We start from the raw sequence: 24,057 nt of genomic DNA, 5'->3' as shown, positions 1-24,057 counted from the left end.
TGTAAATTTCTTTGGTAGTATAGTCATTTTCACAATGTTGATTCTTCCTATCCAAGAACATGGTATATCTCTCCATCTGTTTGTATCATCTTTAATTTCTTATATCAGTGTCTTATAGTCTTCTGCATACAGGTCTTTTGTCTCCTTAGGTAGGTTTATTCCTAGGTATTTTATTCTTTTTGTTGCAATGTTAAATGGAAGTGTTTCCTTAATTTCCCTTTCAGATTTTTCATCATTAGTGTATAGGAATGCAAGAGATTTCTGTGCATTAATTTTGTATCCTGCTGCTGTACCAAATTCATTGATTAGCTCTAGTAGTTTTCTGGTAGCATCTTTAGGATTCTCTATGTATAGTATCATGTCATCTGCAAACAGTGACAGTTTTACTCCTTCTTTTCTGATTTGGCTTCCTTTTATTTCTTTTTCTTCTCTGATTGCTGTGGCTAAAACTTCCAAGACTATGTTGAATAAAAGTGGTGAGAGTGGGCAGCCTTGTCTTGTTCCTGATCTTAGAGAAAATAGTTTCGGTTTTTCTCCATTGAGAATGATGTTGGTTGTGGATGTGTCATATATGGCCTTTAATATGTTGATGTAAGTTCCCTCTATGCCTACTTTCTGCAGGGTTTTTATCATAAATGGACATTAAATTTTGTTGAATGCTTTTTCTGCATCTATTGAGATTATCATATGGTTTTTATTCTTCAATTTGTTAATATGGTGTATCACGTTGATTGATTTGCATATATTGAAGAATCCTGCATTCCTAGGATAAACCCCACTTGATCATGGTGTATGATCCTTTTAATGTGCTGTTGGATTCTGTTCGCTAGTATTTTGTTGAGGATTTTTGCATCTATGTTCATCAATGATATTGGCCTGTAGTTTTCTTTTTTTGTGACATCTTTGTCTGGTTTTGTTATCAGGGTGATGATGGCCTCATAGAATGAGTTTGGGAGTGTTCCTCCCTCTGTTATATTTTGGAAGAGTTTGAGAAGTATAGTTGTTAGCTCTTCTCTAAATATTTGATAGAATAGGGCTTTAAAGCCATCTGGTCCTGGGCTTTTGTTTGTTGGAAGATTTTTACTCACAGTTTCAATTTCACTGCTTGTGATTGGTCTGTTTATATTTTCTATTTCTTCATGGTTCAGTCTCGGAAGGTTGTGCTTTTCTAAGAATTTGTCGATTTCTTCCAGGTTGTCCATTTTATTGGCATAAAGGTGCTTGTAGTAATCTCTCATGATCCTTTGTATTTCTGCAGTGTCAGTTGTTACTTCTCCTTTTTCATTTCCAATTCTATTGATTTGAGTCTTCTCCATTTTTTTCTTGATGAGTCTGGCTAGTGGCTTATCAATTTTGTTTATCTTCTCAAAGAACCAGTTTATACTTCTATTGATCTTTGCTATCATTTTCTCCATTTGTTTTTCATGTATTTCTGATCTGATCTTTATGATTTCTCTCCTTCTGCTAACTTTGGGGTTTTTTGTTCTTCTTTCTCTAATTGCTTTAGATGTAAGGTTAGGTGGTTTATTTGAGAATTTTCTTGTTTCTTGAGGTAGGATTGTATTGCTATCAACTTCCCTGTTAGAATTGGTTTTGCTGCATCCCATAGGTTTTGCTTGTCGTGTTTTCATTGTCTTTTGTTCCTAGGTATTTTTTGATTTCTTCTTTGATTTCTTCAGTGATCTCTTGGTTATTTATTAGTGTATTGTTTAGCCTCCATGTGTTTGTATTTTTAACAGATTTTTCCTGTTTTTGACATCTAGTTTTATAGCATTGTATTTGGAAAAGATAATTGATATGATTTCAATTTTCTTAAATTTACCAAGGCTTGATTTGTTACCCAAGATATGATCTATCCTGCAGAATGTTCCATGAGTACTTGAGAAGAAAATGTATTCTGTTGTTTTTGGATGCAATATCCTATAAATATCAATTAAGTCCATGTTGTTTAATGTGTCATTTATAGATTGTGTTTCCTTATTTATTTTCATTTTGGGTGATCTCTCCATTGGTGAAAGTAGGGTGTTAAAGTCCCCTATATGATTGTTTTACTGTAAATTTCCCCTTTTATGGCTTTTAGCATTTGCCTTATGTATCGAGGTTCTCCTATGTTGAGTCCATAAATGTTTACAATTGTTATATCTTCTTGGATTGATCCCTTGATCATTATGTAGTGTCCTTCTAAGTGTCTTGTAGTAGTCTTTATTTTAAAGTCTATTCTGTCTGATATGACAGTTGCTACTCCAGCTTTCTTCTGATTATCATTTGCATGGAATATCCTTTTCCATCACCTCGCTTTCAGTCTGTACGTGTCCCTAGGTCTGAAGTGGATCTCTTGTAGAGAGCATATATACAGGTCTTGTTTTTCTATCCATTCAGCCAGTGTATGTCTTTTGGTTTGAACATTTAATCCATTTACATTTAAGGTAATTTTCGATATGTATGTTCCTAATACCATTTTCTTAATTGTTTTGGATTTTGTTATTGTAGGTCTTTTTCTTGTCTTGTGTTTCCTGCCCAGAGAAGTTCCTTTGGCATTTGTTGTAAAGCTGGTTTGGTGGTAGTGAATTCCCTTAGCTTTTGCTGGTCTGTAAAGGTTTTAATTTCTCCGTCGAATCTGAATGAGATCCTTGCTGTATAGAGTAATCTTGGTTTTTGGTTTTCTCTTTCATCACTTTGAATATATCCTGCCACACCTTTCTGGGTTGCAGAGTTTCTGCTGAAAGATCAGCTGTTAACCTTATGCGTATTCCCTTGTATGTTATTTGTTGCTTTTCCCTTGCTGATTTTAATATTTTTTCTTTGTATTTAATTTTTGATAGTTTGATTAATATGTGTCTTGCTGTGTTTCTCCTTAGATTTATCCTGTATGCGACTCTCTGCACTTCCTGGACTCAATTGATTATTTCCTTTCCCGTGGTAGGGAAATTTTCAGCTATAATCTCTTCAAATATTTTCTCAATCCCTTTATCTTTTCTTCTTCTTCTGGGACCCTTATAATTCGAACGTTCGTGCATTTAATGTTGTCCCAGAGGTCTCTGAGACTGTCCTCAATTCTTTTCATTCTTTTTTCTGCTCTGCTTTAGTTATTTCCACTCTTTTATCTTCCAGGTCACTTTATCCTTTCTTCTGCCTCAGTCATTCTGCTATTTATTCCTTCTAGAGAATTTTTAATTTCATTTATTGTGTTGTTCATCATTGCTTGTTTCATCTTTATTTCTTCTAGATCCTTGTTAAATGTTTCTTCCATTTTGTCCATTCTATTTCCAAATTTTGGATCATCTTTACTATCATTATTCTGAATTCTTTTTCAGGTAGACTGCCTATTTCCTCTTCATTTGTTTGGTCTGGTGGGTTTTTATCTTGCTCCTTCATCTGCTGTGTGTTTTTCTGTCTTCTCATTTTGCTTACCTTACTGTGTTTGGGGTCTCCTTTTTGCAGGTTGCAGGTTCGTAGTTCCCGTTGTTTTTGGTGTCTGTCCCCAGTGGCTAAAGTTGGTTCAGTGGGTTGTGTAGGCTTCCTGGTTGAGGGGACTAGTGCCTGTGCTCTGGTGGATGAGGCTGGATCTTGTCTTTCTGGTGGGCAGGTCCACGTCTGGTGGTGTGTTTTGCGGTGTCTGTGGACTTATTAGGATTTTAGGCAACCTCTCTGCTAATGGGTGGGTTTGTGTTCCTGTCTTGCTAGTTGTTTGGCATAGGGTGTCCAGCACTGTAGCTTGCTGGTCATTAAGTGAAGCTGGGTGCTGGTGTTGAGATGGAGATCTGTGGGAGAGTTTTGCCGTTTGATATTATGTGGAGCTGGGAGGTCTCTTGTGGACCAGTGTCCTGAAGTTGGCTCTCCCACCTCAGAGGCACAGCACTGACTCCTGGCTGCAGCACCAAGAGCCTTTCATCCATACGGCTCAGATTAAAAGTGAGAAAAATTAGAAAGAAAGAAACAAAGAAAGAAAGGAGGAAAGAAAGAAAGAAGGGAGGGAGGGAGGAAGGAAGGAGGGAAGGAAGGAAAGAAAGAAAGAAAGTAAAATAAAATAAAGTAAGATAAAATAAAATAATTAAAATAAAAAATTTTTATTTAGAAAAAAATTTTTTTTCTAGAAAAAAAAGACTGATAGAACCCCTGGACAAATGGTGGAAGCAAAGCTATACAGACAAAATCTCACACAAAAGCATACACATATGCACTCACAAAAAGAGGAAAAGGGGAAAAATAATAAATCTTGCTCTGAAAGTCCACCTCCTCAATTTGGGATGATTCGTTGTCTATTCATGTATTCCACAGGAGCAGGGTACATCAAGTTGATTGTGGAGCTGTAGTCCGCTGCTTCTGAAGCTGCTGGGAGAGATTTCCCTTTCTCTTCTTTGTTCTCACAGCTCCCGGGGCTCAACTTTGGATTTGGCCCCGGTCTCTGCTTGTAGGTCGCCGGAGGGCGTCTGTTCTTCGCTCAGACAGGACGGGTTTAAAAGAGCAGCTGCTTCGGGGAATCTGGCTCACTCACGCTGGGGGGAGGGAGGGGTACGGAGTGCAGGATGAGCCTGCAGCCACAGAAGCCGGCATGACGTTGCAGCAGCCTGAGGCGCACCGTTCATTCTCCCAGGGAAGTTGTCCCTGGATCCCGGGACCCTGGCAGTGACGGGCTGCACAGGCTCCCTGGAAGAGGGTTGTGGATAGTGACCTGTGCTCGCACACAGGCTTCTTTTTTTGGGGGGGGGGGTGGGGAGTAGGAGTTTAGTAATTTATTTATTTATTTTTGCTGTGTTGGGTCTTCGTTTCTGTGCAAGGGCTTTCTCTAGTTGTGGCAAGGGGGGCCACTCGCACACAGACTTCTTGGTGGCGGCTGCATCAGCCATAGCGTCTCATGCCCGTCTGTGGGGTCTGCTCTTTTAGCCGTGGCTCACGCCTGTCTCTAGAGCTCCTTTAAGCAGTGCTCTGAATCCCCTCTCCTCGCACACCAGAAAACAAAGAGGGAAGAAAAGTCTCTTGCCTCTTTGGCAGGTCCAGACTTTTCCCCAGACTCCCTCCCAGCTAGCCGTGGTGCACTAATCCCCTGCAGGATGTGTTCACGCCGCCAACACCAGTCCTCTCCCTGTGCTGTGACTGACGCCCGAGCCTCAGCTCTCAGCCCTGCCTGCCCCAGTGGGTGAGTAGACAAGCCTCTCGGGCTGGTGAGTGCTGGTCGGCACTGATCCTCTGTGCAGGGATCTCTCCGCTTTGCCCTCTGCACCCCTGTTGCTGTGCTCTCCTCCGCAGCTCTGAAGCTTTCCCCCTCCGCCACCCACAGTCTTCGCCCGTGAACGGGCTTCCTAGTGTGTGGAAACCCTTCCTCCTTCACAGCTCCCTCCCACTGGTGCAGGTCCCGTCCCTATCCTTTTGTCTCTGTTTTTTCTTTTTTCTTTTCCCTACCCAGGTATATGGGGTCTTTCTTGCCTTTTGGGAGGTCTGAGGTCTTCTGCCAGCGTTCAGCAGGTGTTCTGTAGGAGTTGTTCCATGTGTAGATGTTTTTCTGGTGTATCTGTGGGGTGGAATGTGATTTCTACGTCTTACTCTTCCGCCATCTTCCCCTCGTCCCCCCATTTTGTTTATTTTTGTCCTCTCTCTTTTCTTCTTGGTGAGCCTGGCTATAGATTTGTCAATATTTTTCCTCTTTTCAAAAACCAGCTCTTGGTTTTATTGATCTATTTTATTGTTTTTATGATCTCTATTTTATTTCCTCTTTGATCTTTATTATTTCCTCCTGCTGACTTTGGGTTTTGTTTGTTCTTCTTTTAGGTGGTAGGTTAGGTTGTTTATTTGAGATTTTTCTTGTTTCTTGGGGAAGGCCTGTATCATTATGAACTTTCCTCTTAGAACTGCTTTTGCTACATCCCATAGATTTTGTAAAGTGTGTTTTCATTTTTGTTTGTCTTGTAATTTTCTTATTTCTTCTTTGATTTCATCATTGACCCAGTGTTTTTTTTTTCTTAGTAGCATGTTGTTTAGTCTCCATGTGTTCCTTCATTTCCTGTTTTTTTTCTGTAGTTGATTTCTAGTTTTATACCACTGTGGTTAGGAAAGAACTTGAAATAATTTTCATCTTCTTAAATTTTTTGAGGCTTGTATTGTGACCTAGTACATGGTCTATCTTAGAGAACATTCCATGTGTGCTTGAAAAGTATGTGTATTCTGCGTTTTTTTGGATGTAGTGTCCTGTAGGTATCAATTAAGTCCATGTGTTCTATTGTGTCATTTAGGGCCTCTGTTGCCTTATGGATTTTCTGTCTGGATGATTGTCTATTGCTGTCAGTGGGGTGTTAAATTCCCCTAATATTATTGCATTATTTACAGTTTTTCCCTTTATGTCTGTTAGTGTTTGCTTTGTATATTTAGGTGTTTCTCTATTGGGTGCGTATGTTAATGAGTGTAATATCCTCTTCTTGTATTGATCCCTTTACCATTATATAATGCCCTTATTTGCCTTTTGTTATAACTTTGTTTTAAAGTCTATTTTGTCCAATGAATATTGCTATCTCTGCTTTCTTGTAATGAACTATATTTTTTCTTGTAATGAAATATATTTCTTTGCATGAAATATACTTTTTCATCTCCTCACTTTTAGTCTGTGTGTGTCTTTCACCCTGAAGTGAGTCTCTTGAAAGCATCATATTGTAAGTGCTTTTTTTTTTTCCTTTTTTTAATCCAATATGCTCCTCTGTGTCTTTTGATGGGAACATTTAGTCCAGTGACATTTAAAGTAATTATTGATAGGTATGTACTTATTGCCATTTTAATCCTTGATTTCCAGTTGCTTTTGCTGTTCTTCTTTGTTCATTTCTTCTTCATTTTGTTTTTCCTTTTGTGTTTTGATTTTCTTTTGTAGTATCTTTGAGTTCCTTTCTTTTTGGTTTTTGTGAATCAGTATATGTTTTTTATTTGTGGTTACCATGAAGTTCAAGTATGTTTACCCATAACTATATCTACTTGCTTTAAATTTATAATCTTTCAAGTTCAAACATATTCTAAAAGATATACATTTTTGTACTCTCTTCCCCACATTTTGTGTATTTGTTTTTCTATTTTACATCTTCATGTTTATCCTTTTCCTGTTTATTGTAGTTATAATCCCTTTTATGGTTTTTAAATTGTTTTCTAATCTACCTACTGGCTTATTTACATGATCTTCAATCCTTACTATATATTTGCCTTTCCTAATGGAATTTTCCCTTTCCTATGGATGCTTGCTTCTTTTCTATTTAGAGAAGATATTTCAATATTTCTTTTTGGATAGGTTTAGTATTGATGAGTTCTTTTAGATTTTGCTTGTCTGAGAAGTTCTTAGTTTCTTCTTGTAATCTAAATGATAAGGTTGCTGGGTAGAGTATCCTAGGTTGCAAGTTTTTCCCTGGCAGGACTTTAAATATATCATGCCACTCCTTTCTGGCCTACAAAGTTTCTCCAGAGAAATCAACTGATAACCTTATAGGGGTTCCCTTTTAACTGACTCTTTGTTTTCTCTTGCTGCCTTAGAATCCTCTTTTTGTCTTTAATTTTTGCCATTTTAATTATGATATGTCTTGGTGTGGGTCTGTTTGGGTTCATCTTGTTTGGGACCTTCTGTGCTTCCTGTAACTGGATATCCATTTCCTTCTTAAGGTTTGGGAAGTTTTCAGCCATGATTTCTTCAAATACATTCAATCCCTTTTTCTCTCTCTCATTCTTCTTGAATTCTTATTATGCATAGCTTGGCATGGTTTATATTATCCCATAGATCTTGTATGTTGCTTTCATTTTTTAAATTTGTCTTTCTGTCTGCTGTTCTGATTGGATGATTTCCATTATTTTATCTTCCAGATAACTTATTTGTTCTTCTGTGTCATTTAGTCTGCTATTCATTATTTCTAGATTGGTTTTTATCTCAGTAACTGAATTGTCTATTTTTGACTAGTTCATCTTTATAGTTTCTAGTTCCTTGTTACAGTGATCTGCATTCTATTGAAAATATTTCTTAATTCAGTTAGCATTTTTCTTACCACCTTTTTGAACTTGACACCTGGTAGGCTGATGAACTTTGTATCATTATTTATTTTTTCAGGGGATTTCTCTTGCTCCTTTAATTTGGAGTACTTCCTCTGACTTTTTACTTTCTCTGTCTATATGAATTTAGGAGAAATAGTTATCTACTCTGGTCTTGAATGGGTGTTTTTATGTGGGAGTTTCCCTGTGTAGACTGTGTATGTCCAGTGTCTTTGGTGGGAGGTCTGGTTTTGATATGGATGCAAGCTTTGTTTTTCCTCAGGGTGTGCTAGCCAATATTCCCTTGATAGGGTGTGTGGTTGTTGTTGGGGGATATAAAGTCTGTATAGGATGTGAGGTGGGACTTCCTCTCTGCTCTGTGCCTGTTGCCCCCCTGTCCAGGGTGTGGTCTGCTCCCCAGTGTTGGAGTAGAAGCCCTGAGGGTCAGTTCAATCAGGTTCTGTTGCCCTTGAGTACATGGCCTGCCCCAAAGGAGGTAATTTCTGGAGCAAGTAAGGCCCTTGCAGTCACAGAGGATCTATGTGCCACATGTGTAGGAAGCCACGGTTCTGCTCAGAAACAGCCCAAGGTACCATCCATTCCCCTCTTGTGTTCATCCCAGCTCTAGTGCAAGACTGTGGTATAGAGTAGGCTGGGGCTGGGTGGATCAGGACACTGTGGCTGCAAGATTTGAGGTGGCTGCATTGCTGCCTGAGACCTAGACTTTCTCTGTGATAGTCTTCTCCCAGGACCTGTCTGTCCCAGATCCAGTGCTAAGCTGAGGTGTGGATTTGGTGGAACCAGGGCCCTCTCACTGGGAGACAAACCTCTGCATGCTCCTGTGGCACCACCTCCGTGCCTATTTCTTTGTGTGCCTTGTGTTGTTGAAAATAGGACATTTGAATATTATAATATGGTAATTGTTCCTTGGCCCTTTTCCCAGAGTTTGCTGTTTTTATTTTGAATTGCTGAAGGCTGTAGTAGTCCATTTGTTTTGTGACTTTCCCAAACTATTTTTGCATAGGCTATATTTCTTGTCATCCATGGTCACTGAATTCTGTGTTCCTTAGTGTGTTCAGCTAGTGTTTTTACAGAGATTTCCTTGAAAGTCAGGAGCTAAAAATCAAAACTAAATAAATAAATACAACAATAGCAAAAGCTAAATCTTAGCTTTAATAGTTTCTGCTTGTTTGGGGATATTTCTATAGAAGATAAGAGCTTAGAACTGCCTATCCACCATTTTGCTGATGTCACTCTGACATCTTCCTTCTTAAGTGCTCTGTCCTTGGATATATTTTTACCTTTGTCTTGAATGCCCTTTCCCTCTTTACTTGGAAAGTTATATTCAACCTCTAAGATATTGCCTGAATATCACCTTCTTTGTGAAACTTTATTTCAGCCACCACATTGTTACTCTTTCTGGCTGCTCCCTAACTGCTTGTATGTACACACACTGTTATATCCAGTACAACTGTTTACCTATAGATGTGTGTTCTCCACTGGATGGTAAACCTTTTGAAATCCACATGGTATCTTGCTTATATTTCCATCCATAACCCTTATGCTCAGAACCTGGCACATAACAGGCATCCAAGAGTGGCATATAGAAGAGCTTAAAGGGACACACAGTGAGGATGAGATGACTAGGAGTATCCTCTGACGTGTAAGAAGACTGGTCTTTCAAGAGTATGGAACTGGGTACACTTTGGAAAACAGAAATTAGGAAGGATAGTAGTAGACAAGGGGTAATTTGAATATACATATTCAAATTCTGTAGGTCATATGCAATAACTATTGTTTTCCAGAAGATAATTTATATTTATGCCCTCAAAGGTAAAATAAGGGTAATAAAAAATTGGAATCAGCACATAAAATTTTAATATTATTTTAAATGAAAGGTGGAGAATTGTCAAGAATTGTTGGTTGACAGGATACTTGATTCACCCAGATAATTCTTATTCAAGAGATTTTTTCCCTCAAATATGTAAACAATTGAAGTCTCAATGCTTTTCTTTTTATAATGAATAGTTTTCTGCTTCTCCTTGGAGAACTCCTCTATCTTTCTGGTGGACAACAGTAACCTCTAACTTTTGAAGGTGTAATGGTTTAGTGAAAACCATACACAGAAATATCTATTAAATACACTGTTACAAGCAAGCACAAATCAGTTTGTGCAACCTATTTCATTAATCTGATGATGTCATAATTATTTGAACTTTTAGTTCACTTTGCAAGAAACATTAACAATGAACCCAAAGATGGCAAATATTCTAGTAAAATTCTGTGAGCCTTAGAGTTGGCATCAGACACAGAATGATTAGAGATGAAGTGTCGAGCCCTCTCCCTGATGAAGAGCAGAGCAGGCATCACGCCAAAAGTTTTTTTAGACCTCTTTTAAGTCCCTCTCTCCTGACTCTCCCAGCACCTCTCTCCACAGGCAGTCTTTGATTTGATTTCTGTCACTATTGATCAGATGTGGGGAAGCTTTTGTGAAGGGCTAGAGGTAGTAAATATTTGAGGCTATGTAGGCCATACACTCTGTTATAAACACTCAACACTGCAGCTGTAATGTTAAGGCAGCCATAGAAAATGTGTGAATGAATGATTGTGTTGTGTTCCAATAAAAATTACTTATAAAAACAGGCAGCAGGCCAGATTTGACCCATGGGCTGTAGTTTGTCAGAGCCTGCTATTTGCATTTTCTAGAGGTTTATATAAAAAATTGTATATGGGGGGCTTCCCTGGTGGCACAGTGGATAAGACTCTGTGTTCCCAATGCAGGGGATCTGGGTTCAATCCCTGGTTAGGGAACTAGATCCCACATGCATGCCACAACTGAGTTCACATGCCACAACTAAGGAACCCACATGCTGCAACTAAGGAGCTGGTGAGCCACAATTAAGGAACCCACAAGCTGCAACTAAGGAGCCTGCCTGCTGCAACTAAGACCCAGCACAACCAAATAAAATTGTATATGCAGTATTTTTTGGTCTGACTTCTTTCATTCAGCATAACTGTTATAAGATTTATCCATGTGGCAGCGTACATCAGTAGTCCATCCTTTTTATTGATGAGTAGTATTCTATGGTTTGACTATGTCACAATTTATACATCCATTCACCTATTGATGAATATTGGATAGTTTGACTTGACTATGACAATGAAAACTACAGTGAATATTTGTGTTCTATTGTTTGTATCATCATATACTTTAATTTTTCTTGGGATAATACCTAAAAGTGTAATGGTTGGAACATGTAGTGGATTTATGAATAACGTTTTTGAAAACTACCAAACTGTTTCCCAAAGTGGTTATGCCATCTTACAATTCTACCAGCAGTGTAAGAGATTTCCAGTTCCTCCATATCCTTGTCAACACTTAGTTTGGTTGATCTTTTTGACTTCATACATTCTAAGGTACATAGTGAAATGTCATGTGGTTTTACTTTGCATTTCCTTGGTGACTAGTGATATTCAGCATCTTTTCATGTGCTTGTTTGCCACCCTTTTATCTTCTTTGGTGAGGTGTCTGTTCAAAATATTCCCCATTTTAATTGGGTTGTTTACTCATTTTTGAGTTTTGAGAATTCAGAAAATGCATTCTAGATATGAGTCCTAGATGATTTACAGATATTTTCTCCTATTTCAGGCTTGTCTGATTTTTCTTAACAGTTACTTGAAAAGCAGGAATTTATTATTTTGATAAAGTCCAATTTATGAAAATTTTCTTTTATGGATACATGCTTTTAGTGTATCTAAGAAAACTCCCCTGAGATCAAAGAAGTTTTTGTCTATGTTTATTCTAGAAGTTTTAAAGTTATAAATTTTACATTTAGGCTTATTGTCCATGTAGCTAACTTTCATGTATGATTTAATAAACCGATCAAAGTAAAAAAAAATTTTACCATTTATGGAAAAAATTACAGTTTCTTCACTGAACTATTGTTGAACTTTTCTTGCAAATCAGATGATCTTTAACTTGTGGGTGTATTTCTGGACTCTACACTGATCAGTTTGACTATATTTATGTAATACTACACTGTTTTGATGACCATAACTTTAAAATAAGTCTTGAAGTGAGGTAATGTATGTTCTCCAATTTTGTCCTTCTTTTTTCAAGATTGCATTGGCTATTCTACGTCATTTGAATTTCCATATGAATTCTGGGATTTCTACAAAATATTCTTAGGAAAAACTAAAGGAGACCTTAATATATGGAGACATATACCACATTAATAGATAAGAAGACTGTATATTGTTAAAATGCCAGTTCTTCCCAAAGTAATCTATACATGGTCCCTCAAAGGTGTCCACATTCTAATTCCTGATGTTAATACCTGTGTATGTTATGTTACATGATAGAAGGGACTTTGCAGGTAAAATTAAGGTTATAAACCTTAAGATAGGGAAATTTTCCTGGATTATCCAGGTGTGCCCAATGTAATGACATAGGCCCTTAAAATGGAAGTGGAAAAGAGGAGAGTCAGTTAGAGACATGCAACAGAAGAAGAAACAGGAGAGATTTGAATTGTGAGAGTGACTTGACTTGACCCACCATTGCTGGATTTGAAGATGGAGGAAAGGGATCATGAGCTAGGGAATGTGGGTGGCCTCTAGAAGCTGAGAACAACTCCTGGGTGTCAGCAAGTGAGGAAATGGGGACCTCAGTTTGAATTGAATTATGTCTACCACCCAAATAAGCAGGGAAACAGTTTTTGTCCTGAAGCCTCCAGAAAGGAATGCAGCCTGTCAAAACCTTGCCTTTGTTTTGAAGCTCTAACTAGAGGCCCAACCAAGCTCATCATACTTCTGACCTATGAAAACTGTGATATAATAAGGAGGTGCTATTTTAAGCCACTACATTTGTAGTAATTTGTTATGGCAGCTATAGAAAACTAGTACTCTTTTTATGCCTGTATAATCTATAATCCATATCACTGATCTTATTCTTGATATTAGCATTTTTCCCCTTTGTCTTTTTGTCCTATTTAGACTGGCTAAGTTTTATCAATCTTCTTGATCTCCTAAAAGAACCAAGTTTTGGTATCATTGCTTTTCTCTAATATTTTTCTATTTCATTTATTTCTGATCCAGCACATTTTTATTCTACTTATTTTGAGTTTTATTTGCTCTACTCAGAAAAAAATATTTGTTCAGCCTATTTGAACAAAAACTTCACAAAAGAACATATATGGATGACAGATAAGTACACGAAAAGATGCTCAACATCATTAGTCACTAGAGAAATACAATTTGAAATCACAATGAGATACCATTTCATACCCACTGTAATGTCAAAAATCAAAAAAGTTAAGTGTTGAAAATATGGAGAAACTGGAATTCTCATATACTAGTGGTGGGATTGTAAAATGTTACAACCATTTTGGGAAACAGTCCCACAGTTTCTTAAAACATAAATATTCCATAATACTAGCCTATTATATGATCCAACCATTCCATTCCTAGATATTGACCCAAGGGAACTGAAAGCATAATGTACATATAGATAATTTATATGAAAGTTCAGAGCACATTCATTTGTAATAGCCAAACACTGGAAGCAGTGCAAATGTCCATCAAGGTGAATGAGTATGTACATTGTGGCATAGCCATACCATGCCATACTAAACAATAAAGAAGAATGACTATTGGTCCACACACCAACACTGAAGAATCTTAAAATAATTGTGCTGAATGGAAGCAGTCAGATAAAAAATACATACTAGGGGCTTCCCTGGTGGCGCAGTGGTTGAGAGTCCGCCTGCCGATGCAGGGGACACGGGTTCATACCCCAGTCCGGGAAGATCCCACATGCCGGGGAGCGGCTAGGTTCGTGAGCCATGGCCGCTGAGCCTGCGCGTCCAGAGCCTGTGCTCCGCAACGGGAGAGGCCACAACAGTGAGAGGCCTGCGTACCGCAAAAAACAAACAAACAAACAAAAAAACTATATGATTACATTTAAGAAAAGAGATGAATGGTTTCCTGGGGTGGGGTCTGGTGACAGGAGGCGGGAGAGGGAGAAAAGAACATGGGCATGGGTAAACTGTTGGTGTGGTGGATATATTCATTTTCCTGCTTGTTGTGTTGGTTTCTTTGGTATATACATTACCCAAAATACAAATTGTACGTTTTAAGCATGTTCAGTTTGCAGAATATCAATTATCTTCAATTTAAGAAAGCAATCTGAAGATGAAGAATTAGTGTTTTAACAATTGAACTACATCTATAACTCTGTTTATTTGTTTTTCAGGGTGGATTGCTATTCTGGGTGCCATCTGGTTGCTAATTTTAGCTGATATCCATGATTTTGAGATAATTCTACACAGAGTAGAATGGGCAACCCTTCTATTCTTTGCAGCACTCTTTGTTCTGATGGAGGTAAGACTTTAGTTGAACTTTTGCAATATGATCTTGTCTGATTTTTAGATTTCACATTTTGTTTAGTGAATGAAGAAAGCCCAAAGTCTGTAAGTCTTTCTACATATTCACTAAGTGGAAAATTATGGGGGTTGAAATTAGACTATTTTAAGTTAAATCAACTTTTATCTCAGGCACCTAAATATTATTTAATAAATTGATTTATTTGGTTGCTGTTTTTTTCTTGAATAATGTTTGTGGTTCGTAAACTTGTTCTAATTTCATTTGTTACAAAGTACAGTAGAATTTACTCTAATTTTGGGGCAAAATGACTTGTTACAGAAAGTACAGGGAAATGTTATTTTGATAATCTATTCCATTTTGTGTAATATTTAAGTAAATATTCTGTTATGATGGAAAAGACTACATCAAAGAAAAGAATGAATAATATGTATTGCTTTATTTAGTTATAATTGTTGTTACAAAATTATTCACAATACTTTTTAATCTTGAGACTTCATTTATAAACTTCTGTCCTCCTCAAATGCAAAGCTTTACTGATGTACAAGACTACTACTCCCCAAAGGATCCAAATGTTTCACATTAATTACCTTAATTTATTGATGACAGACCCATTCAATATTCATTATTCTCTTGATTCAGACTTTGGCTTTTTTCCCCTAATTTTTTAAAAACAGGTCCCTTGAATCATTGAAATCTATGTCTTTAACTCATAATAGATTGCATAGATGTGTAATCAAATGACTCACATAGGCCCTCCGAATATGTCAGGGAGTCATGAATCATATTCTACTTCATCTGTTTCCTACTCAAAAACTTCACCTTTTCTATTCTGAGTCTTCTTTACACACAGAATATGAGGACTACTGGGGGGAAAATTCTGGTTACTGTTTCCTGATTGGCTTTTGAGAGTCCCTGCCTCAATTACATGCTTATTCAAGGTGTAAATTGCTATCTCATCTGGGTTTTTGGCATATTGTTCTCAATGGCATATACTTCTCTTTGGCATATACTTCTCTTTGTCTTGATGGGATAAACACTGGAATTTTTAAAGCAACTTAAAATATAATTTATATATCATAAAATTCACTCATTTTAACTTTACAGTTTAATGATTTTTAGTAAATTTTGAACGTTTTATCCCTATGACCCTTACACCAATTTATAGTCAATTCTAGCTCTTAACTCCAGCTCTAGGCAATCACTAATCTTTTTTCTGTCTATTGATGTGCCTTTTCTGTACATTTCATCTAAAAGGAATCCTATACTGTGTACCATTTTCTGTCTGGTTTCTTTAAATTAGAATAATGATGTTGAGGTTCATCCATGTTCTGGTATATATCTTAGTCTCATTTTGTTTATTGCTGAATAGCATTCCACTATATGGATATACCATATTTTATTTACCTATTTTCATAAACATCTGTGTATATTTGTGTATGTCTTTATGTGGATATGTTTTCATTTCTTTTAGGTAGGTGTTAGGTCTTATCATAAGTTTAGCTTCTTAAGAAACTGCCTGGGACTTCCCTGGTGGTCCAGTGGTTAAGAATCTGCCTTCCAATGAAGGGGACGTAGGTTAAATCCCTGGATGGGGAACTAAGATCCCACATGCTGCAGAGCAACTAAGCCCAAGCACCACAACTACTGAGCCCAAGCACTCCAAAGCCCATGCACCACAACTACTGAGCCCGCATGCTACAACTCCTGAGCCTGCATGCTCTGAAGCCTGCGTACCACAACTAGAGAGGCTGTGCACCTCAACTACTGAGCCTGTGTGCTCTAGAACCTGCATGCCACAACTAGAGAGAAGCCTGTGCTTCTGCAACAAAGAGCCCACATGCTGCAGTGAAAGATCCCACATGCCGCAATGAAGATCCCACGTGCTGCAGCTAAGACTCAATGCAGCCAAATAATAAATAAATAAATATTTTTTAAAAACTGCCAAAATGTTTTTCACAGTGGCTGTACCATTTTACATTCCTGTCAGTAATGTAGTAGATTCCAGTTTCTTTATATCCTCCCTGTCACATAATACCATTCTTTTTGATTATAGACATTCTAGTAGGTGTGAAAAGGTATTTAATTTTTTAAAAAGCAAATATGAGGAAAATCCTTTTGAACCATGCTTTTCTCTGTAGTAGCTGCACCAGTTTACACCAACAGTGTAGGAGGGTTCCCTTTTCTCCACACCCTCTCCAGCATTTATTTTTTGTAGACTTCTTGATGATGGCCATTCTGACTGGTGTGAGGTGATATCTCATAATTTTGATTTGCATTTCTCTAATAATTAGCTATGTTGAGCATCTTTTCATGTGTCTCATGGCCATCTGTATGTCTTCTTTGGAGAAATGTCTCTTTAGGTCTTCTGCCCATTTTTTCAGTGGGTCGTTTGTTTTTCTGATATTGAGCCGCATGAGCTGTTTGTAAATTTTGGAGATTATTCCTTTGTCTGTTTCAACATTTGCAAATATTTTCTCCTATTCTGTGGGTTATGTCACAGAATGGGAGAAAAGCTTTGCTGTGCAAAAGATTTTAAGTTTCATTAGGTCTCATTTGTTTATTTTTTATTTTATTTCCATTACTCTAGGAGGTGGGTCATAAAGGATCTTGCTGTGATTTATGTCATGGAGTGTTCTGCCTATGTTTTCCTCTAAGAGTTTTATAGTGTCTAGCTTTATGTTTAGGTCTTTGATTTATTTTTGTGTATGGTGTTAGGAAGTGTTCTAATTTCATTCTTTTACATGTAGCTGTCCAGTTTTCCCAGCACCACTTATTGGAGGGGCTCTCTTTTCTCCATTGTATATTCTTGCCTCCTTTGTCCAAGATAAGGTGACCATACACCATATGTGCATGGGTTTATCTCTGGGCTTTCTATCCTGTTCCATTGAACTATATTTCTGTTTTTGTGCCAGTACTATACTGTTTTCATGACTGTTGCTTTGTAGTATAGTCTGAAGTCAGGGAGCCTGATTCCTTCAGCTCCGTTTTTCTTTCTCAATATTGCTTTGTCTATTTGGGGTCTTTTGTGTCTCCATACAAATTTAGAAAATGTTTGTTCCAGTTCTGTGAAAAATGCCATTGGCAATTTGATAGGGATTGCACTGGGTAGTGTAGTCATTTTGACAATATTGATTCTTCCAACCCAAGAACATGGTATATTGTTCCATCTGTTTGTCATCTTCGACTTCTTTCATCAATGTCTTACAGTTTTTGGAGTACAGGTATTTTGCCTCCTTAGGTAGTATATAAAGGTTATAAATGTGTGTTATATTTTTTGATGCTATTTTGAATACAATTGTTTTCTTAACTTTATTCTGATTGTATATTAACATTACATAGAGATACAATTGAGTTTTTAATATTAACATTGTGTTCTGTGAACTTGCTGAACCCATTTATTAGTCTAGTAGCTGTTTAGAATTTTCTTTCATGTCATACACAAATAAAGACATTTTAATTTCTTTTCTGATTGGAATGCCTTTAACTAGCTCACACTCTCCTCCTCTCTCTCCTCCAAATACCCTCCTTTTCCCTTCTTTTTCTTTTTTTCCTGTCTTGTTGGCCAGAACCTCTAGTTTAATGTTGAAGTGATGAGTATTGACATTCATACCTTTTTTCTGATCTTAGGGGAAATGTATTCAGTTTTTCACCATTATGCATAATGTTAGACATAGGGTTTTTTTAAAAAAATAGATATCCTTTATTAGGTTGATAAAGTTAGGATATATTCCTAGTTTGTTGTGAAATTTTATCAGAATGTATATTGGATTTTGTCAAATGTTTTATCTGTATCTATTAAGATGACCATATGATTTTTAATGTTGAATCTATCAATTTGAATCTATTAATATGGTATACTACATTAACTGTTTTTCAGCTGTTAAATCTACTTTGCATTCCTGAAGTAAATCTCACTTGGTCATGGTGTATAATAAGTTTTTGAGGTAGATTACTATTATTTTGTTGAGAATTTTTGCATCTACATTCATGTGGGATATTGGTCTACATTATTATTTTTATGTGATATTTTGTCTGGATTTGGTATGAGCATAACACTGAATGAATCTAACAGAATGAGTTCAGAAGTATTCTTTGTAGAAGAATTTGTGAAGGGCTGTTTTTAAATATTCAATAAAAGTTTCCAGTGAAGCCATCTGGGCCTGGAATTTAAATTGTGGGAAGGTTTTGTGTTTGATTTTACTAATTCAATTTCTTAGGCCTATTCAGGTATAACATTTCTTCTTGAGTAAGTATTACTAAATTTTGTCTTCTATGAACTTGTCTATTTCATCCAAGTTTTCTTAATTTTTGGCATAAGTTGTTTATAATATTGCATCTAATACTTTTTATTTCTGTGAAGTCATTAGTGATATTCCCTTTTCCATTTCTGATTTTAATGATTTGTGTCTTCTGTCTGCTTTCTTGATTAGTCTAGGAAAAGTTAGAAAATTTTTTGATCTTTAAAAAAATGAAATTGTAATTTCATTAATTTTCCTTTTTTCCATATTAAATCATTGGATAAACTCTTACATTGGAAATATGTTCTTTATTTTTTTTTTTAAAGCTGGGAATCCTTATAGACCCTAGTTTCTAAGATTTAGTTTGTACTGCAATTCATCTAAAAATGTCTATTCTCTCAGTGACAAAGATATTTTGTTTTCATTATCATCCTCTTCTTCCCTTGTAGAAGTGTATGTCCTTAAAATTCCCAGCCTTTAAAAACTTTCTCAGGTTACTCAGCTAGCCAGAAGAAAATCAATTTCCAACAAGCTTCTTTTTACTGAATTCTCGGTCTCTGGTTTCTTCTTGCTCCCTTTGACACATAGGTCTTCCTATTTTATTTTATTATTTTTAACATCTATAATGGAGTATAATTGCTTTACAATGGTGTGTTAGTTTCTGCTTTATAACAAAATGAATCAGCTATACATTTACATATATTCCCATATCTCCTCCCTCTTACATCTCCCTCCAGCCCTCCCTATCCCACCCCTCTAGGTGGTCACAAAGCACTGAGCTGATCTACCTGTGCTCTGTGGCTGCTTCCCACTAGCTATCTATTTTACATTCAGTAGTGTATATATGTCCATCCCACTCTCTCACTTCATCCCAGCTTACAATTACCTCTCCCCGTGTCCTCAAGTTCATTCTCTATGTCTGCGTCTTTATTCCTGTCCTGCCCCTAGGTTCTTCAGAACCTGGTTTGTTTTTAGATTCCATATATATATATATATATATATATATATATACATATATATGTAGTACACTGTATTTGTTTTTCTCTTCCTGACTTATTTCACTCTATGACAGAATTTAGGTCCATCTACCTCATTACAAATAACTCAATTTCATTTCTTTTTATGGCTGAATAATATTTCATTGTATATATGTGCCACATCTTCTTTATCCATTCATCTGTCAATGGACATTTAGGTTGCTTCCATGTCCTGCCCAATGTAAATAGAGCTGCATCGAGCATTGTGGTACATGACTCTTTTTGAATTATGGTTTTCCCAGGGTATATGCCCAGTAGTGGGATTGCTGGGTCATATGGTAGTTCTATTTTTAGTTTTTTAAGGAACCTCCATACTGTTCTTCATAGTGGCTGTATCAATTTACATTCCCACCAACAGTGTAAGAGGGTTCCCTCTTCTTCACACCCTCTCCAGCATTTATTGTTTCTAGATTTCTTGATGATGGCCATTCTGACTGGTGTGAGGTGATCCCTCATCGTAATTTTGATTTCAATTTCTCTAGTGATTAGTGATGTTGAACATCCTTTCATGTGTTTGTTGGCAATCTGTATACCTTCTTTGGAGAAATGTCTAATTAGGTCTTCTGCCCATTTTTGGATTGAGTTGATTGTTTTTTTGATATTGAGCTGCATGAGCTGCTTGTAAATTCTGGAGATTAATCCTTTGTCAGTTGCTTCATTTGCAAATATTTTTTCCCATTTCTGGGTTGTTTTGTTTATGGTTTCCTTTGCTGTGCAAAAGCTTTTAAGTTTCTTTAGGTTCCATTTGTTTATTTTTGTTTTTATTTCCATTTCTCTAGGAGGTGGGTCAAAAAGGATCTTTCTGTGATTTATGTCATAGAGTGTTCTACCTATGCTTTCCTCTAAACATTTAATAGTGTCTGGCCTTACATTTAGGTCTTGAATTCACTTTGAGTTTATTTTTGTGTATGGTGTTAGGGAGTGTTCTAATTTCATTCTTTTACATGTAGCTGACCAGTTTTCCCAGCACCACTTTTTGAAGACGCTGTCTTTTCTCCATTGTATATTCCTGCATCCTTTATCAAAAATAAGGTGACCATATGTGCGTGGGTTTATCTCTGGGCTTTCTATCCTGTTCCCTTGATCTATATTTCTGTTTTTGTGCCAGTACCATGCTGTTTTGATTACTGTAGATTTGTAGTATAGTCTGAAGTCAGGGAGCCTGATTCCTCCAGCTCTGTTTTTCTTTCTCAAGATTGCTTTGGATATTAGGGGTCTTTTGTGTTTCCATACAAATTGTGAACTTTTCTGTTCTAGTTCTGTGAAAAATGCTCTTGGTAGTTTGATAGGGATGGCATTGAATCTGTAGATTGATTTGGGTAGTATAGTCATTTTCACAATGTTGATTCTTCCAATTCAAGAACATGGTATATCTCTCCATCTGTTTGTATTATCTCTCCATCTGTTTGTATCACCTTTAATTTCTTTCATCAGTGTCTTATAGTTTTCTGCATACAGGTCTTTTGTCTCCTTATGTAGCTTTATTCCTAGGTATTTTATTCTTTTTATTGTGATGGTAAATGGGAGTGTTTCCTTAATTTCTCTTTCAGATTTTTCATCATTAGTGTATAGGAATGCAAGAGATTTCTGTGCATTAATTTTGTATCCTGCTACTTTTCCAAATTCATTGATTAGCTCTAGTAGTTTTCTGGTAGCATCTTTAGTATTCTTTATGTATAGTATCATACATATACATATACATATAGTCATCTGCAAACAGTGACAGCTTTACTTCTTCTTTTCTGATTTGGATTCCTTTTATTTCTTTTTCTTCTCTGATTGCTGTGACTAAAACTTCCAAAACTATGTTGAATAAGAGTGGTGAGAGTGGGCAACCTTGTCTTGTTCCTGATCTTAGTGGAAATGGTTTCAGTTTATCACCATATTGGATGATGTTGGCTGTTGGTTTGTCATATATGTCCTTTATTATGTTGAGGAAAGTTCCCTGTATGCCTATTTTCTGGAGGGTTTTTACCATAAATCGGTGTTGAATTTTGTCAAAAGCCTTCTCTGCATCTATTGAGATGATCATATGGTTTTTCTCCTTCAGTTTGTTAATATGGTGTATCACATTGATTGATTTGCATATATTGAAGAATCCTTGCATTCCTGGAATAAACCCCATTTGATCATGGTGTATGATCCTTTTAATATGCTGTTTGATTCTGTTTGCTAGTATTTTGTTGAGGATTTTTGCATCTATGTTCATCAGTGGTATTGGCCTGTAGTTTTCTTTTTGTTTTGACATGTTTGTCTGATTTTTGTATCAGGGTGATGGTGGCCTCATAGAATGTGTTTGGCAGTGTTCCTCCCTCTTCTATATTTTGGAAGAGTTTGACTAGCATGGATGTTAGCTCTTCTCTAAATATTTGATAGAATTCGCCTATGAATCCATCTGGTTCTGGGCTTTTCTTTATGGGAAGATTTTTAATCACTCTTTCAATTTCCATGCTTTGGATTGGTGTCTTTATGTTTTCTATTTCTTCCTGGGTCAGTCTCAGAAGGTTGTGCTTTTCTAAAAGCTTGTCTGTTTCTTCCAGGTTGTCCATTTTATTTGCATATATGTCTTGTAGTAGTCTCTCATGATCCTTTGTATTTCTGCAGTGTCAGTTATTACTTCTCCTTTTTCATTTGTAGTTCATTGATTTGAGTCTTCTCCCTTTTTTTCTTGATGAGTCTAACAAATGGTTTATCATTTCGTTTATCTTCTCAAGAACAAGTTTTTAGTTTTATTGACCTTTGCTGTCATTTCATTCATTTCTTTTTCATGTATTTCTGATCTGATGTTTATAATTTCTTTCCTTCTGCTAACTTTGAGGTTTTTGTTTTTCTTTCTCTACTTGCTTTAGGTGTAAGGTTCGGTTGTTTTTTGAGATGTATCTTGTTTCTTCAGGTAGGACTGTATTGCTATAAACTTCCCTCTTAAAACTGCTTTTGCTGCATCCCATAGGTTTTTGGTCATCATGTTTTCAAAGTCATTTGTTTCTAGGTATTTTCTGATTTCCTCATTGATTTCTTCCATTATCTCTTGGTTATTTAGTAGTGTATTCTTTAGCCTCCATTTGTTTGTATTTTTTACAGTTTTTTTCCTGTAATTGATATCTAGTCTCATAGTATTGTGTTTGGAAAAGATACTGGATACAATTTCAATTTTCTTATATACACCAAGGCTTGATTTGTGACCTAAGATATGATCTATCCTGGAGAACGTTCCATGAGCCCTTGAGAAGAAATTGTATGCTGTTGTTTTTTGATGGAATGTCCTATATATCTATTAAGTCCATTTGATTTAATGTATAATTTAAACCTTGCATTTCCTTATTTATTTTCATATTGGATGATCTGTCCATTGGTGAAAGTGGGGTGTTAAAATCCCTTATTATTATTGTGTTGCTGTTGATTTCCCCTTTTATGGCTGTTAGCATTTGCCTTATGTATTGAAGTACTTCTATGTTGGGTCCATAAATATTTACAGTTGTTATATCTTCTTCTTGGATTGATCCCTTGATCATTTTGTAGTGTCCTTCTTTGTCTTGTCATAATCTTTATTTTAAAATCTGTTTTGTCTGATGTGAGAATTGCTACTCCAACTTTCTTTTGATTTCCATTTGCATGGAATATATTTTTCCATCCCCTCACTTTCAGGCTGTATATTTCCCTAGGTCTGAAGTGGGTCTGTTGTAGACAGCATGTATATATGTCCTGTTTTTGTATCCATTCAGCCAGTCTATATCTTTTGGTTGGACCATTTAATCCATTTACATTTAACATAATTATCAATATGTATGTTCCTATTACCTTTTTCTTAATTGGTTTGGGTTTGTTATTGTAGGTCTTTTCCTTCTTTTGTGTTTCCTGCCTAGAGATGTTCCTTTAGCTTTGTTGTAAAGCTGGTTTGGTGGTGCTTTTGCTTGTCTGTAAATATTTTAATTTCTCCGTTGAATCTAAATGAGATCCTTGCTGTGTAGAGTAATCTTGGTTGTAGGTTTTTCCCTTTCATCAGTTTAAATATGTCCTGCCATTCCCTTCTCTCTTGCAGTATTTCTGCTAAAAGATCAGTTGTTAACCTTATGGGGAATCCCTTTTATGTTACTTTTTGCTTTTCTCTTGCTGCTTTTAATATTTTTTCTTTGTATTTTATTTTTGATAGTTTGATTAATATGTTTCTTGGTGTATTTCTCCTTGGATTTATGCTGTATGGGACTCTGTGTGCTTCCTGGACTTGCTTGACTATTTCTTTTCCCATATTAAGGACATTTTCCACTATAATCTCTTCAAATATTTTCTCAGTCCCTTTTTTTCCTCATCTTCTGAGAACCCTATAATTCGTATGTTGGTGCATTTAATGTTCTCTTATATGTCTCTGAGACTGTCCCCAATTCTTTTCATTCTTTTTTCTTTATTCAGCTCTGCAG

At 36.4% G+C, this 24,057-nt stretch overlaps 1 protein-coding gene across 1 annotated transcript in view; it reads left to right on the top strand.

Moving 5' to 3' along the window:
* Positions 1-24,057, top strand: part of OCA2 (OCA2 melanosomal transmembrane protein) — a 255,523-nt gene that overhangs the window by 169,536 nt on the left and 61,930 nt on the right. The window contains exon 19 of the mRNA XM_082658969.1: positions 14,237-14,364. Coding sequence (XP_082515095.1) covers positions 14,237-14,364 — 128 coding nt within the window. The remainder of the gene's footprint in view (positions 1-14,236; positions 14,365-24,057) is intronic.

Source organism: Grampus griseus (assembly GCF_964374135.1).
Source record: "Grampus griseus genome assembly, chromosome: 7".
NCBI lineage: Eukaryota > Metazoa > Chordata > Mammalia > Artiodactyla > Delphinidae > Grampus > Grampus griseus.
The sequence above is the reverse complement of the archived record's forward strand: the minus strand, read 5'-3'. Positions and strand labels throughout refer to the sequence as shown.